The 13,980-nt window shown below is 42.6% G+C and overlaps 1 protein-coding gene across 2 annotated transcripts in view; it reads left to right on the top strand.

The window, feature by feature from the left end:
• Positions 1-12,488, top strand: part of ngfa (nerve growth factor a (beta polypeptide)) — a 37,659-nt gene extending 25,171 nt beyond the window's left edge. The window contains exons 2-4 of one of the 2 annotated variants that reach the window (XM_018760339.1): positions 3,903-3,942; positions 8,517-8,633; positions 11,655-12,488. In XM_018760339.1, coding sequence (XP_018615855.1) covers positions 11,666-12,328 — 663 coding nt within the window. In that variant the 5' untranslated portion in view covers positions 3,903-3,942; positions 8,517-8,633; positions 11,655-11,665 and the 3' untranslated portion in view covers positions 12,329-12,488. The remainder of the gene's footprint in view (positions 1-3,902; positions 3,943-8,516; positions 8,634-11,654) is intronic. The other variant, XM_018760338.1, reaches the window with a different exon arrangement.
• The last annotated feature ends 1,492 nt before the right edge of the window (positions 12,489-13,980 follow it).

The raw sequence follows: 13,980 nt of genomic DNA on the forward strand, positions 1-13,980 counted from the left end.
TGTGCCGGGTTAGGCTCCAGTTCCCCATGCCCTGTATGGGGTGAGCGGTTTGGACGGACTTAGCTAAGCTGTCTGCTAAAACACAATCAGCAGCCAAGCGGTCAAAGACATAGACTTATAAAAGAAAAGTTTTCATTTTTAGCAAAAGACAGATCCTGCTATTGTACCCTAAAGAGTGGTACATACAGTACATCAGCCAGAGGGTAACACTGCATTGCTTCCTTCTAGCAGCATCCCTGATTTAAAAACAGGGTTCACCTGGTTGTACAGTGATTTGAGCTGCTGCCTTTGGACACGAAGGCTGCACGTTTGAATCCCACCTCCACCTGGAGGACCCTTGAGCAAGGTGTTTACTCTAAATTGCTCCAGTAAAGTTGCCCAGCTGTACAAATGGCTAAATAATTGCAGGTAGATTAACACTGTAAGTCACTTTGGAGAAAAATGTCAGCAAAATAACGTTTAAAAAAAAAAAAAAACAAGCTCAAACAGTGAGTCTAACTTGTGGACCCCCCCAGGGGCGAGACTACACTCAATATACTATACAAAAAAGTCTGTTTTTAAGGGCAAGGATGAACAGTTTTTCATTGTGAGGGAGAGGAAGCGTTTATCTAAACAGCAACAGTAAGAATGACCTAGTTTTATAAATGGGTAAATGGCTGAAAGGTTGTCAGTCACTTTGCGGAAAAGCGTCACTTAAATGAATAAATGCAAACGTAAGTCAGTTACCGAGTGACCTCTGGAACATTGGTAATTTACTTTTTTCCAAGCCGCAGCAGCACCAGCAGCAGCAGCATGTCTCCCAGTTCGCTGCCAGCAATGCAAGTCTGTGCGAGCAGACAAAGCCGTCGTTCATCCCCATCACGTAGACTACCGTGGCATGCCCCCCCCCCCCCCCGCCCCCCCCAGAGTACACATGGGGAGGTGAGTGGCTCGCACCGTGACACTCAACACCCAGCGGTGGCTCGCAGATAAGGCCAGACCCATACACCCCCTCCCCCCGCCCACCTGTCCTATTGCATAAAAGGCTCACGGACAGGCTGGGCTGGGCTTGGGTTACCGCTGGAAATCTGATGGTGCAGGTTTTTAGCATATGAATGGAGACGGAGCACCGGGGGCTCGTCAACTGTAGCAGACTGGCCCTTTGTGCAGCCCGGGGGCCCGGCTGTCAGTTGCGGTAGACGCCATTCAGAGCACCGGCTCCATTAGGCCTAATGAGGGCGGGGTCATTGGTTGTGGGTGGTCAGGCCTTTGTGCGCTGCTGCCACGAACCTCCAACAAAAGCCTCAAATAAACCCTCAAAATGAGGACCAGATTACTTATTAGAGGCGTATAACCACCCTCCTTTTGATAACGGATAATGTGTGTATTTTTATTATGTTCTGCCCTGCAAAGGGCAAATGAATGACATTCCGATGAATGAGGAATGAACGCAATCCTAAACCCATTAATAGAAAACAGAATTCACTGTGTTTCATCCATTCAGCACTATTATGGGTATTATGACCACTTTTCCAGGCCGTGGTGGAGGCAGCTCTATTTCTAAAACATTAGTGATACCCCACTGGAATAAAAGGATGAGTGGAATTTACAGGGTGAGATGTATTTCTTGCTAGATCAGCATCTGATGGTAAAAAGCTCTTGAATACCAAGTACTCAGAAATAACTGATACTTACTGGTAGACCTTCGAGAAATGCATTACATCTTAAAGGTACCAGAGAAACATCAGAAGAAATCTGAGATGATATAGTCTTCTCAGACTGAGCAAAAGGGAAACCTATTTAAAAAGAGGAATGAAGGTGGTTCTAGTCACTGCACTCATCTCAGGTAGACGTACCATAAAGAGGTGATGGTTTGAAGGGGTTCTTTTTGGGCAATTCACGCATGGTTCTGTGGTCAGGGGACCCCTGCATGGAGAGACTCCGCTCTGCTGCGAGGGCTTAAATGGGGAAACCCACCACAATTAAATCATTTTCGTCAAGTTAAATTTTTGGTTGCAGCTGAAGGACTTTACACCAAATACTTTACGGATTCTTTCCTGTTTGTAAGGAATAAAATGTTCCGGCGGTTGTTTTCCTGACCCAGAATAAAAGATTGTAACTTACAGGGTCACTCAGTTCCCATTAGTTATTTTCACTGTCATCTATCACTCTTTTCCCTTTTCATATTTCTAACAGGATTATGAAGCTTATAAGTAGATGCAAGAAGAATTAAGAAGAGTTATCTGGCGATGGGAAAATGTAAAAGCTGAACACAGACGGTTTCCATAACCGAAAATTGAGAATATTGAGATTTTTTTTTTTTTTTTTTTGCAGAAAACATAAATCTGACTTTTTTCAGCACTGATGGGAAAACAAGTGTCATTCGATGATGTAAGCATGTGAAAAATTAGAAAACGGAAACTACGGAGTCTGTTTTCTGGAGACATTCCCCTTGAAGCAGGCGATCGCTCTTAGAATAACCCAAACACATCCGTAGCAGGAGTAGCGCTGTATACAGAGCCTCGTTCAGCAAGCTCTGCCGTAAAGGCTGGTATGGGTCAACGACGGGTGCAATGGAATAAAAACAGTTATGATGGGCGACTGGATTTCCTGGAGGTTCTATGGGAGCTTTCCAACTGGCACATTGTCAGTGCAGCACAAGGCTGTTCTCACACGGCATGTTGGGGAAACTCAAAATTCTTTGCCACTGTTATTCTGCTAAAGGGAGTAACATAGGGATGGCGCTCATGGAGTCTCCCTTTAGCCATCGGTGCATTCCAAGAAGTGCAGGTTTTAATCGGCGAAGAGCCCAGAATTTTGAGGATTGTAAAGGCTTTGTTCAAAGCCCTCTTTCGGAGTCACTTCTCCCCTGATCTCATAAGTGCATGAGAAAGGTGTTCTATGTTTAATCACTTTAAAAAATTTGTTTAATAATGGAAAAGCCTTTAGAGCTTCTCGTGTGATGTACGCTGGTTCGTAAGGTGGATTGTGGCAAAATGACTGCACCCATGAATCACGTGTCTGCATCCAAATCTCTCCTTCTGTCGGTGTGGCGCACTTTTTATATTGTTCTCTGCAATGATGGTGAGGCTGGACACTTTGAAGGAAAGTTTCTGCTGCATGAATAAATGAATAAACATCAATGTATCGGTCACCAGCATCACGAGACATTTCACAACCACACCGTATTATATTATTATGTCTTATAATAATGCTGTCGGCATAGTGCACATTCTTTCTTAGCCGTCTCTGTTTCTGATTAGGAATGTTAACACCGCTGACAGCGGTGGGAGGGGGCTGGGTACTTTGTTCCTGTCTCATACAGACATTACATAACATCCCTCATTGGCGGCTCATTGACTCCCGCGGTTTGTGCTCGAGGGACCAGAGGTCCAACTGTTGCAGGGGAAGGTTATGATTTCCTCTCCCTTTCCCGGACAGCTTCGCAGAGCCGCCAAGCACACTGTGGGTACCAATCCCCCTTCCCTCACAGCTTTAACACAAATCATTCAGTATGGGTTCCAATTCATTTCCATTGCAGTATTTTCACACTAGAAGGACTCCAGTCAATTATCCACTCAGGAAAAAGCAACAGAGTCTACTGTGTGTCAGCAGTCAGCAGCCCTCTTCCAGTGATTGAGAATGTGTGCAGTTCTTTCAGCCGATGCCTCATTGCATAACTTCACACATTTTTGGCAAAAACAACTGGACCATGTACTCGTGTAAAATGTAGATATGCACACAGAACTTCATTATTTACATTAGTAAAATTTTCAATATATATAATTAGGTATATCTTATGTCGCTCCATGTGCCCCAATCTCTAACTCATTGGGTTTCAGCTCTTAAAAGCTAATGCAACTCTGTTCCTTTTCTTTTTTTTTAAACCTTGAAATTGATCTTTTTGACTTTGTTTTTTACAGCATGGAGAACCTGGTCTTCACAGTGCTTCATTGTCACCAGGTACATGAGTGAAAGTTGTCTTTTTCCCCCACAGTTACGTAAATGATTGAGGTTGGTAGTGTAGTGGTTACGAGTGTAGGACAAAACCCCCCAGGACAAGATCCCTGTCCCATTTTGTGTTTCAAAAGAAGAGGTTTTTGTCCTAGGGGGATTTTGTCTGGACCCCAGTGGTTACAGCTGCTAGTTTTGGAGCCAAAGGGTGTAGGTTGAAATCCCAGCTGTATTTACCTTCAGCAAGGTACTTACCCTAAAATTGCTCCAGTAAAATTACCCAGCTGTAAAAATGGGTAAATAATTATAAGTCGCTTTTCAGAAAAGTATCAGCTAAATGAATAAATGGAAGTGGAAACTTGGGTTCAAGTCCTAGCCACGTAAGCTGGCCCAGTGAACACAAACCGGCCCATGGTTCCTTGGGTGAGTGAAGTGGCTGAGATTCTCTAGTTCTCATTGGTTACAGCAACATCTATGCTGAACAGGTAACATATTAGGTGAAATAGCTGCACCGTACATGTTACCTGCACCGTACAGACTGAACGGAGGTGGGCAGCTTATAAGGTGAATATTGGCCAGGCATGTGCCTGTGTTTTCAGATTTGAGGGGGTTGTCCTGTTTTGAGGACAATGCTTTAATATAACATTAGCATAGCAGTTTATGCCATGGACTTAAAAAAATAAGGATTTCTGAAATATTCAGCACATGTGAGCAAGACAACACACCTGAACTGCTCCAATAAAAAATTATTCAGCTATGTTCATCTGTCTGGTTGCATGTCATGTTGAACAAGGTAAACAAGATTAACAACAGCAATAAGTAATAACAGTAACGAGAATAATAAAGTGCAAGTGGTGCTCGAGGTAAAAATTAATATCCAAATTCCCTGTCACTGCATTAAATGGACATTTTAAATGTAAGGCAACTGTGAAACCAGAAAACTCAGTTAGCTAGTCATGTAAAGGACTACTTTCTGAACCAAAAAATGTGATTTGTCACACACTAGAAGCCACAAAGCCCAAACCACCAAAACACAGAAGGGGAACTCAGTGTTGACTCATCATCATCATTTGCCAAACGATAGCATCCAATGTGCATCTGCGCATACTTTTGAACATCTGGTCAGACCACTGGAAGTCTGCTGATGTCTAAATCCTTGCTCTAGAGAACGAAGGACTGTATGTTTGATGGTTTGATTCCAAGATTTATGAAGACAATTATTATAAATCTTTTACTGCTCCTGCTGTGTTTAGACTCGTAGCAGTTAGGGAGTGATACTGGAGAATTATGTGGTATTGACACTATGTCCACCATCCAAGAATGTGGTTGAGTCCAGTGGCAGTAGTGGACAACAAAAGAGTCTCTTTCAAAGGCAGCCATGGCATGAGCCTCCGTATTTCGAAGAAAAGTTGTTTCCATGAGTTTCACCGCGCAGTTTCTCTTTATTGGTCTCAAAATTTCAGGCCACCCATAAGTTTGCAGATAAGCTTGCTTGTATTTGGAGACCTAAAAATGTGTTGAATGATATCATATTGAAATAATAGTGCATGATCATACAGCAACATTTACTTTTATGGAGTTCTTTCACAGTTTTTGTTTGATCGAGGGGTCATAATTTAGAGGGAAAATTACTGTAACAGTTGACCTCATCTAAGGCAATATATACAGTTGACACTCTTCCCCATTTATACAGGTAGAATGCATGTATTGCAGTAGTTCGAGCTAAATACAACAATACCAGGAGTCTTCCAGGAATTTGAACGGGCAACTTAGAGATTCACGTCCTTAACCACAACGCTTCCTGTTGGTACTCCCAGTTTCAAAGTTATGTTGCTGGGAAGAAGAATAGGATGCCTCTGCCATTAAAAGCACTTTTTCCTTTGGTGCATCAGTGTATGACAGCCCATTGAGAGATGAAACGAGTAGCTGTTTCACCAACCCGGCAGCAGAGAAGGAACCTCCAGTGCAGTGTAACAAGAGCTCTCATTTTCTCTGACAGGCCTCCCAGTTCCCAGGGAGGAACATATGTGATCCTGAGGCTTGACGTTTTCCCTGAAGGGACTGGGTTGCCTTCATTGCGCTGAGCGCATACCTCACAGAGGGCAGATAGCAAAGCATTCATCCAGCTGGGCCTTGTGTTGGTGTTTTTCACATCTGGTTCCACCTCAACACTAAGAATGCCTGTGAATTTCTCCTTCAGGGTATGGCTGCCTCCCCTATAATATACTGTATGAAACTATCATCACATTCCCCTTCTTGAAATACAGCAAAAAAAATTGAACATACTGCACAGATAGTTATCATTAAGTATACGGTCCTGCTCCTGCTGTATGGACTATGACTTTTTTACATTCATTTGTTCAGTTCTTTGGACTGTGGGTGGAAATTGGAGCACCAGAAAGAAACCTATGCAAACACATAGAGAACATACAAACACCACACGGAGGAAGCTTGTTTTGAACCCATGTCTATACCCGCAGCCCAGGAGCTGTGACGCAGCAGAACTAACTGCTATGACACCTTGTTCTACTGGATAGAGAAGTAGGGTGATTCAGGGCTGAGAAAGAAGGTCCAAGTGTAAGAAAGACCACTGCAGTATTACGCTTAATTTGTGAAGATGCTGTACACTGAATAAAATCTGCGTTGCCCAGTTAATGCACCAAAATTTCAAAAGAAAAAACAGAATCTAAATAAGTATATCAACCATCATCATGATTTATATCTCAGCCCAAATAAAGCTTACAAATTCTTTAATGACAGTTAAATTAACTGCAGTTAACAGTTAATTACAATTTCTGTAGTATTTGAGAAAATAGTCAATGAAAGAAAACATTTCACATTTTCAGAACCGCTTGTCCCATACGGGGTCACGGGGAACCGGAGCCAACCCGGTAACACAGGGCGTAAGGCCAGAGGGGGAGGGTACACACCCAGGACGGGACACACCCAGGACGGGACGCCAGTCCGTCGCAAGGCACCCCAAGCGGGACTCGAACCCCAGACCCACCGGAGAGCAGGACTGTGGTCCAACCCACTGCGCCACCGCACCCCCTACTGAAAGAAAACAATTAAATTGAATTTCAATTTTATTTTTAGAGCACTGATGATGATGCAGTGATGCAGAGTACTGAACAATAGACAAAAGTCGAAATTAATATGGCAATGATAACGTATGGAAGAGTTAAGCAAGTAAGACAGCTGAGGAGAAGACAACAAAAAAACACCGAGACGCGAATAAAGGTGGAAAAATAAATTCTGGAAGTCCAAGGGGCCAGTGGCCACCCATTACTTCTGAGCATTCTAGTGTGGTGACAGGAGACCTGTGTGAAAATGTCTATAGGTAAAATACCAGTGGAATGGGTGAGACACAGCCAAAATTTGAGACAATAGGAGTCATTTTCGGGCCTAGGCGGCTGATCATTGTGTTTAGTGAGTGTTTTTCCATTCCTGGCATTAATAAAATGTCATATACTATATATTATATATGATTTATTATTTATACAGTTACATTTTATAATCTATGTTTCTAGCATAGGCTCCAATCCACTGTCACCCAGGATTGGGCAAGCAGTTGACATGTGAATGGTCTGAATAAAGCGTGACAATGACGCACAGTGATTTTTTATTTAATTCATTATAGTATATATTTGCAACAATAAACTGAAATGCTGATCACATTTCTTTGTTGGCCAGAGAGTGGTCAATATTTTGTTTAAAGGTGAATTATCTCATTAATATTTATTAAATGGTGTAGATCACAATCCATGACTCTTGCTGTTGTATCATATCACTGTTCTTACAACCAACTTCATCTGGGAGTTTTTACAGCCTTATTCAATTAAGGTTTGTTCATGAAATGCACTGATGCTACTACTCCATCCTGTATAAATGAAAGTGCAAGCAGCTGAATTTCTTGTGACTGATGTTAAGGAACAGTATGAGTTAGTTTTAGGAGGTTATATCCAGTTACACAGCTTACATAACTAGCAAAGCATAATATTTACACAACTGTTTATTTAGAACAAACATTCTGGTCACCCTACCCTTGATGTAAGGTATTTCTGAAAAGCCAACGCTGAGACTTTAACCCAGGAAATTCCTTCTCCTTTGAAAATGCACCTTACTTTCATGAATCTACATGTTGCATTTCTTAAAGTAATGTAAATTTATTTTCTTGATGTCAAAGAAATGTATATTAACGTAGTATAATTAACGTAGTTTTAAGTTCCACACATCATCAGTTAGCTATCTCACTCAGACATTTTTAGGATATTTAAATATCATATGTGTACTTTTGGGAATGACAGTTATGTGTTCAGAGAGTATTTCCCTGCTGGGCTTTTGGGAAAAATATTACAATATAAATTTATGAGTAGAAAACCATTAACAGGTGCATTTAATGGGTTTGAATGGGAACACAACACCTGTCAAGAAACTGGCAGCCCCTGGCATACTCTAAACTAATAAAAGTGTAGAAAACGAAAGCTGCAGACTGCGTTCAAAGCGTTGTCGAGCTAGACATACAGGAAATTGTACGGTTTGTACATCATATGGTGTGCACTGGTTTGTGTTTGTTTCCCAAGGAGCGCCAGCGGACGGGGGGCTAGTCCTGATGGCAGGCGCCTGGGCCGTGGCCTGCGCGGGACGCTTGCTCTAGAAGCTTATTGGAGGGGCCACACTTCACCAGGAGACATCTACAGGTGAGCAAATATAAGTATAAAACACAGGAGCCAAAGTCAAAGGCCTTGGACATGAGAGCAGGTGCAAATGCAAAATGCCCTTTCCATAAAATGTATATAGAGTGTAATTTGTCCTAATGCCTACTGTCAGCATCATTCAACGTGACATGATCACCACAAATTTCTTCCGGCTATACTGTAACACAGATAATACAATATTGGCCATTGTCTTTAATATGCAGGAGCAAAGTCTGCTGTGCCATTTAGTGGTATTGCTTAAGTCCATGACAAAGTTGAAAACTGATTTTCTTCTAAGCTGATTTCAGCATAAAGGCCTTTCGATACAAAATATATTAAACAGGCTGCTCACCACATGAGCTAAAAAGCTATAATTAATGTCAATGTATCTGACAGATTATTCTGAATTATAACAGCAGTCAACATATCCTGCAGATATATGCCACACCAAGCCTGAACTTGCAAAACCCTTTCATTTCCAAATGACGTTACATAACTGAATGAGTGATAGATTTCAATAAGAATTGCAAAGGACCATTATTTTCTTCACGGAATTCCTGTACTTACAAAAGTGCTCTGCACTGTACTGAGCTGAAGCACCGGAATGAATTGTACTGCTGCAAACAAAACAGTAAACGCCAATAAAATGATATCTGCAGCAGTTCAAATTGTACATAACAGTGTACCAAAAAAAAAATAGTAAAATGTTCAGGTAGGGGCTGAAGATGAAAATGATTGCTTTAAAGAGCCACATGTTCTACCTAGAAATTAAACGCCGTAACAGTGATAGGAAGAAGACAGAATTCAGAAGAGAGGACAAGCAAAATATATATCTCTGTATATTTTCTTCAGCTATGAGCCATTTACTGCAGTGAAGATAATTTAAGAAATTGTTTATATTTTATGTTTGGAAAATCACACACACCCACACACATCTTCTGAACCGCTTGTCCCATACGGGGTCGCAGGGAACCGGAGCCTACCCGGCAACACAGGGCGTAAGGCTGGAGGGGGAGGGGACACACCCAGGACGGGACGCCAGTCCATCGCAAGGCACCCTAAGCGGGACTCGAACCCCAGACCCACCAGAGAGCAGGACCCGGTCCAACCCACTGCGCCACCACACCCCCCTGTTTGGATAACCATTATCTATCAAATTTCTGAACTGGGTAAACATAATAAGACACACACACACACACACACACACACATCTACAGCAGCTTAAGCCGCTTGTCCCAAGCGGGGTCGCGGCGAGCCAGAACCTAACCCAGCAACACAGGGCACAAGGCTGGAGGGGGAGGGGACACACCCAGGACAGGACGCCAGTCCATCATAAGGCACCTCAAGCAGGACTCAAACCTCAGACCCACCAGAGAGCAGGACCTGGCCAAGCCCGCTGCACCATTGCGCCCCTCAACATAATAACTGAATGAGAAAATTTTTAAAAAGTTACTAATTACTATATTATTTGTTCAACATAATTTTTGTATGTTATATAATCATATGCAATTTCATACGTTAATAAATGGATAAATTGCACACTGAGTTTTGCATTAAGAACCTTGAAGAAGGTGTTGAAACCACTGCAAGTTTTCAAAGACCTTCAGACAAAAGCTGAGAAAATAGCTGGTCTTCATCTTCTATAAATCCCAGTCTGGCTCTTATAAGGTAGACACATAACCAGAGGAGAACAGTGTATGTGTAACAGGTAAAACCCTCCAGTGAAACAGACAGTAAACTGCACGCAGAGCCCTGATGCCCATGCTTTCATCAGCCCCAGCCAATAAAACCGTTCAGGAAGGAGCATCACTGGGCCAGATAATGGAGCTCTGCTGAACCTCACAAAACCCTCGTAATAACTACCATTCCTGCGTGTGAAGAGCAATGATGAACAAAGGCTACGGCCTCCTGAGAAGAACAGATGTATAATGTAGTCTGACATGCCTTCCATGACCATGTTCTTAGCATACGTACATCTGAAATTTTACCCACAGTCTTAGAAGCTCTACACCCCCCATGTGTCTGTTTTCAACAGTAGAATCTGGGGAGTAATGTTCTCAGTCAGAGTGAGGTAATGCTGCGTTTTATGCTGAAGGTCATAGCTCCTGCGTGACATAAAGCACCATTTCCACCCTAGTGAGAAAGTGTCCTGCTGGACGACAGCAAGCTAGTAAACAGATAATGACACATTCGCCGAGGGACTGAGAAGATAGCAAAGCCTTAGTCCTACTGCCCACAGGATTCCAGCTTCAGCTCTTCTTAAAACATTCATTCACAAGAATGTCCTGCTGAAGGACCAAGCCAGATTCCTAAAAAGTGGTTTCAGATGCTTGCCGGGCTCCATGCCACTTTATATCCTTGTCCACCTGGCAGAACCCAGTGGCCCAGCAGCTTTCTGAAAAATATTCTGTGGCAACATCTGTTTTGCCACACTACCCATAGTTCTTTAGATACAGCCTTTATAAATGTAAAGTACAGCCTGAGATTTAAAAAAATAATCTGTCTAATCATTTTTTCTTGGCATTAGAAAAACACTGTTTTTGAAACCATTATTATCTTATCAAGTAAATTCAGTTTCTATATATAAGATGAATCTTTGACCAGTTCAGGCCAGGGTATCATTCGCATGATTCTCTTGGCAAGTGCTACTCACTATTTGTTTTCTAGGTTGGAAGTGTTGTTATTTATTGTCACCAGATCATCTGAATGGCTACTGATTGTCTCAACAGGACATGTGATTGGACACAGATTGTCTTGGAGTGATTGGCTACATATCATCTTTGAAGGAAGCGGGACTAGCTATCGACAGTCCCTTCGCAATATATGATTCAATATTGACTGCATCAGTGGGATCTGTGACTAGCTATTCACTGCCTTGTCAGATGATGACTTTCTCAGCATGATACGTAATTTACTACTGACTATCTTCCCAAGAAATGTGATTGGCTATTGACTTTTACAGTTTGTGGTAAAATTATGACTGTGCTGCCGAGACTTGTGACTAGCTATCGATCATCTTGACAGGACGTGTGCCCATGAGGTCGTCAACGCTGGCCTTGCTCATCCTGATCAGCGTCCAGGCTGCAGTGCGTATTGGAGGGGACGCCCAGGGGACCTCTGGCCGAAACACGGCAGAGCCATCCAGGACATCAGCTGGCACCCAAACCTCCAACCCCAGCCAGCAGCAGCAGCAGGACTCCCACTCACATCCCATCCCGGTGGTGGACCCTAAACTGTTCAACAAACGGCGCTATCGTTCACCTCGGGTGCTGTTTAGTGCTATGCCCCCAGGAGTCGAAATAGACGGGGTCCCCGGGCCAAGCCCACGAGTGCGGCGAAAGGCTAATAAGCCACTGCACCGGGGTGAGTACTCGGTGTGTGACAGCGTCAACCGCTGGGTGGACAACAAGACCAGGGCCACGGACATGGCAGGCAATGAGGTAACTGTGCTGCCCAACTTCAACATTGAGAATGTGTCTATCAAGCAGTACTTCTTTGAGACCACTTGCCGTGGCGGTGGCCGCTCAGGTGCCTCAGGCTGCCGAGGCATTGACGGACGCCACTGGAACTCTTACTGCTCCAACACACACACGTTCGTGCGAGCGCTCACCTCCTTCCAGAGCCAGGTGGCCTGGCGGTACATCCGCATCAACACAGCCTGCGTGTGTGTGCTCAGCCGCAAGTCTTGGAGGCACTGAGGGCACGTAGATGTTCCCGCTATCCATGCAGCCTCCAACCACCCCTCCAGAGTCCCGACCAACCATCCTGCCAGACCCCACCCTCAACCTCTTCTCAAAACAGCCACAACTGCCTTAATGCCAACCAGCAGCCCCACCCCCACCCACTATACCCCTTTGACCCCACCCTACCTCACTCTGTAAATTATTGGTTGTTTTTAAGTTATGAGGACTGCATGTTATATTTATAGTTTATACAGTCAAATATATATGAAATATATATATATATATATTATATATAAATACCGAAAAGAAATCAAGCTTTTGTTGTTGTGCTGTTGTTGACCTTTGTTATTTATTAAACACGTCAGTCCATGTCTTGAGTATGCTTATCCTTTCTAAGTGACAATGATATCTATTGTTGTTTGCAGAACTTGATGATCAGTGACCTCAACGGGTTCTAGCTGAGCTCTTAAATGTTTTAGTTTTATTGTTTGTTAAGCTCTGACCATGATGTTTATAGAAGGTGTATCTGTACATAGTAGATTAAAAACACATTGTCAATCATTTTAAACCAACGCATTATTCTATTTGATTAATGAATGATAATTTTTTTCAAGTTGCCAGACAATTATGTACCTGACTTGCAGAATGCTGATATTGACTACTAAGGGAAACTCCAACTCTGCAGATTGGTGCTCCCCCCTTAACAGTGTATTCTGACTTTTGGGGTCATAACACAGAACAGTAAAATTAAATAAAAACTCTATAATTATTCAGCAAGGATGGTCACAGTGTACAGATGTAGTTATTTTTATAGTTATTCCCACATGTTCAACTAAGGCAAAGACAATCAGTGGCAAATTGCATTTAATTTAGGTATGCAGGCTGTCTCCACTAAATAGATAAGGACTTTTCAGACCACTGGTTTGGACTCCCCTACGACCTACAGCAGTGTTTAAAAAACTGAATCTGTGAGTGGACTGTGATTGTCAGCCAACATTTCTCTGAGGTCTCAGCAAGGAAGAGACTGAAGATAATAGCCACAGGATTTTGGAGATTTTTTTTTTTTTTTTTTTGGTAAGACTATTCAGACTGATAGAAATGAATTTCATATAATTTCCTTTATATTCATAACAGCAATTCTCTGAGGTTGAAAAGAGGAGAAATTTAAAGCAAAGGCCCAACTCATTTCTTGGAAGGTTTGGTTTCAGCATAAACTTGAACCAATTTCCCACTGCTTAACTGATTCAATACCTAATTTAATACATAATATATCTCTGCTGTTTAAATGTATGGGTTTTATGGCAAGGCACTAATTTACTTTAATTAATAGGACTTGGAACAAGAACAGCATACAGAAAGGCTAAGGAGGGGGAAAAAATCCACTTATTTTACATGAGGGTTCGAGGATGTTTGTTACAAGCAGTCCAAAATGTGAAGAAATTAGGAAACAAAAATCAAAATGCAAGTGAGCTTGAAAGATGACTTGTTAAAAGGGGGGTGGGTAAATGTTAGAGTCCATTGTTCAAGCAGGTAAGGGAGGGTCCAAAGTGGTTTTGTCTCCATAATTGCATTCCAAGTGTTGGAAGAAACCCCTGCAAAAACAAGGAGGAAATGCAAGCTCCATGTAGGCTGAGTGGGGGGTCTGAAACCATATGCCAGGTGCTGTG

This window comes from Scleropages formosus, chromosome 19 (genome assembly GCF_900964775.1).
Source record: "Scleropages formosus chromosome 19, fSclFor1.1, whole genome shotgun sequence".
Classification (NCBI taxonomy): domain Eukaryota; kingdom Metazoa; phylum Chordata; class Actinopteri; order Osteoglossiformes; family Osteoglossidae; genus Scleropages; species Scleropages formosus.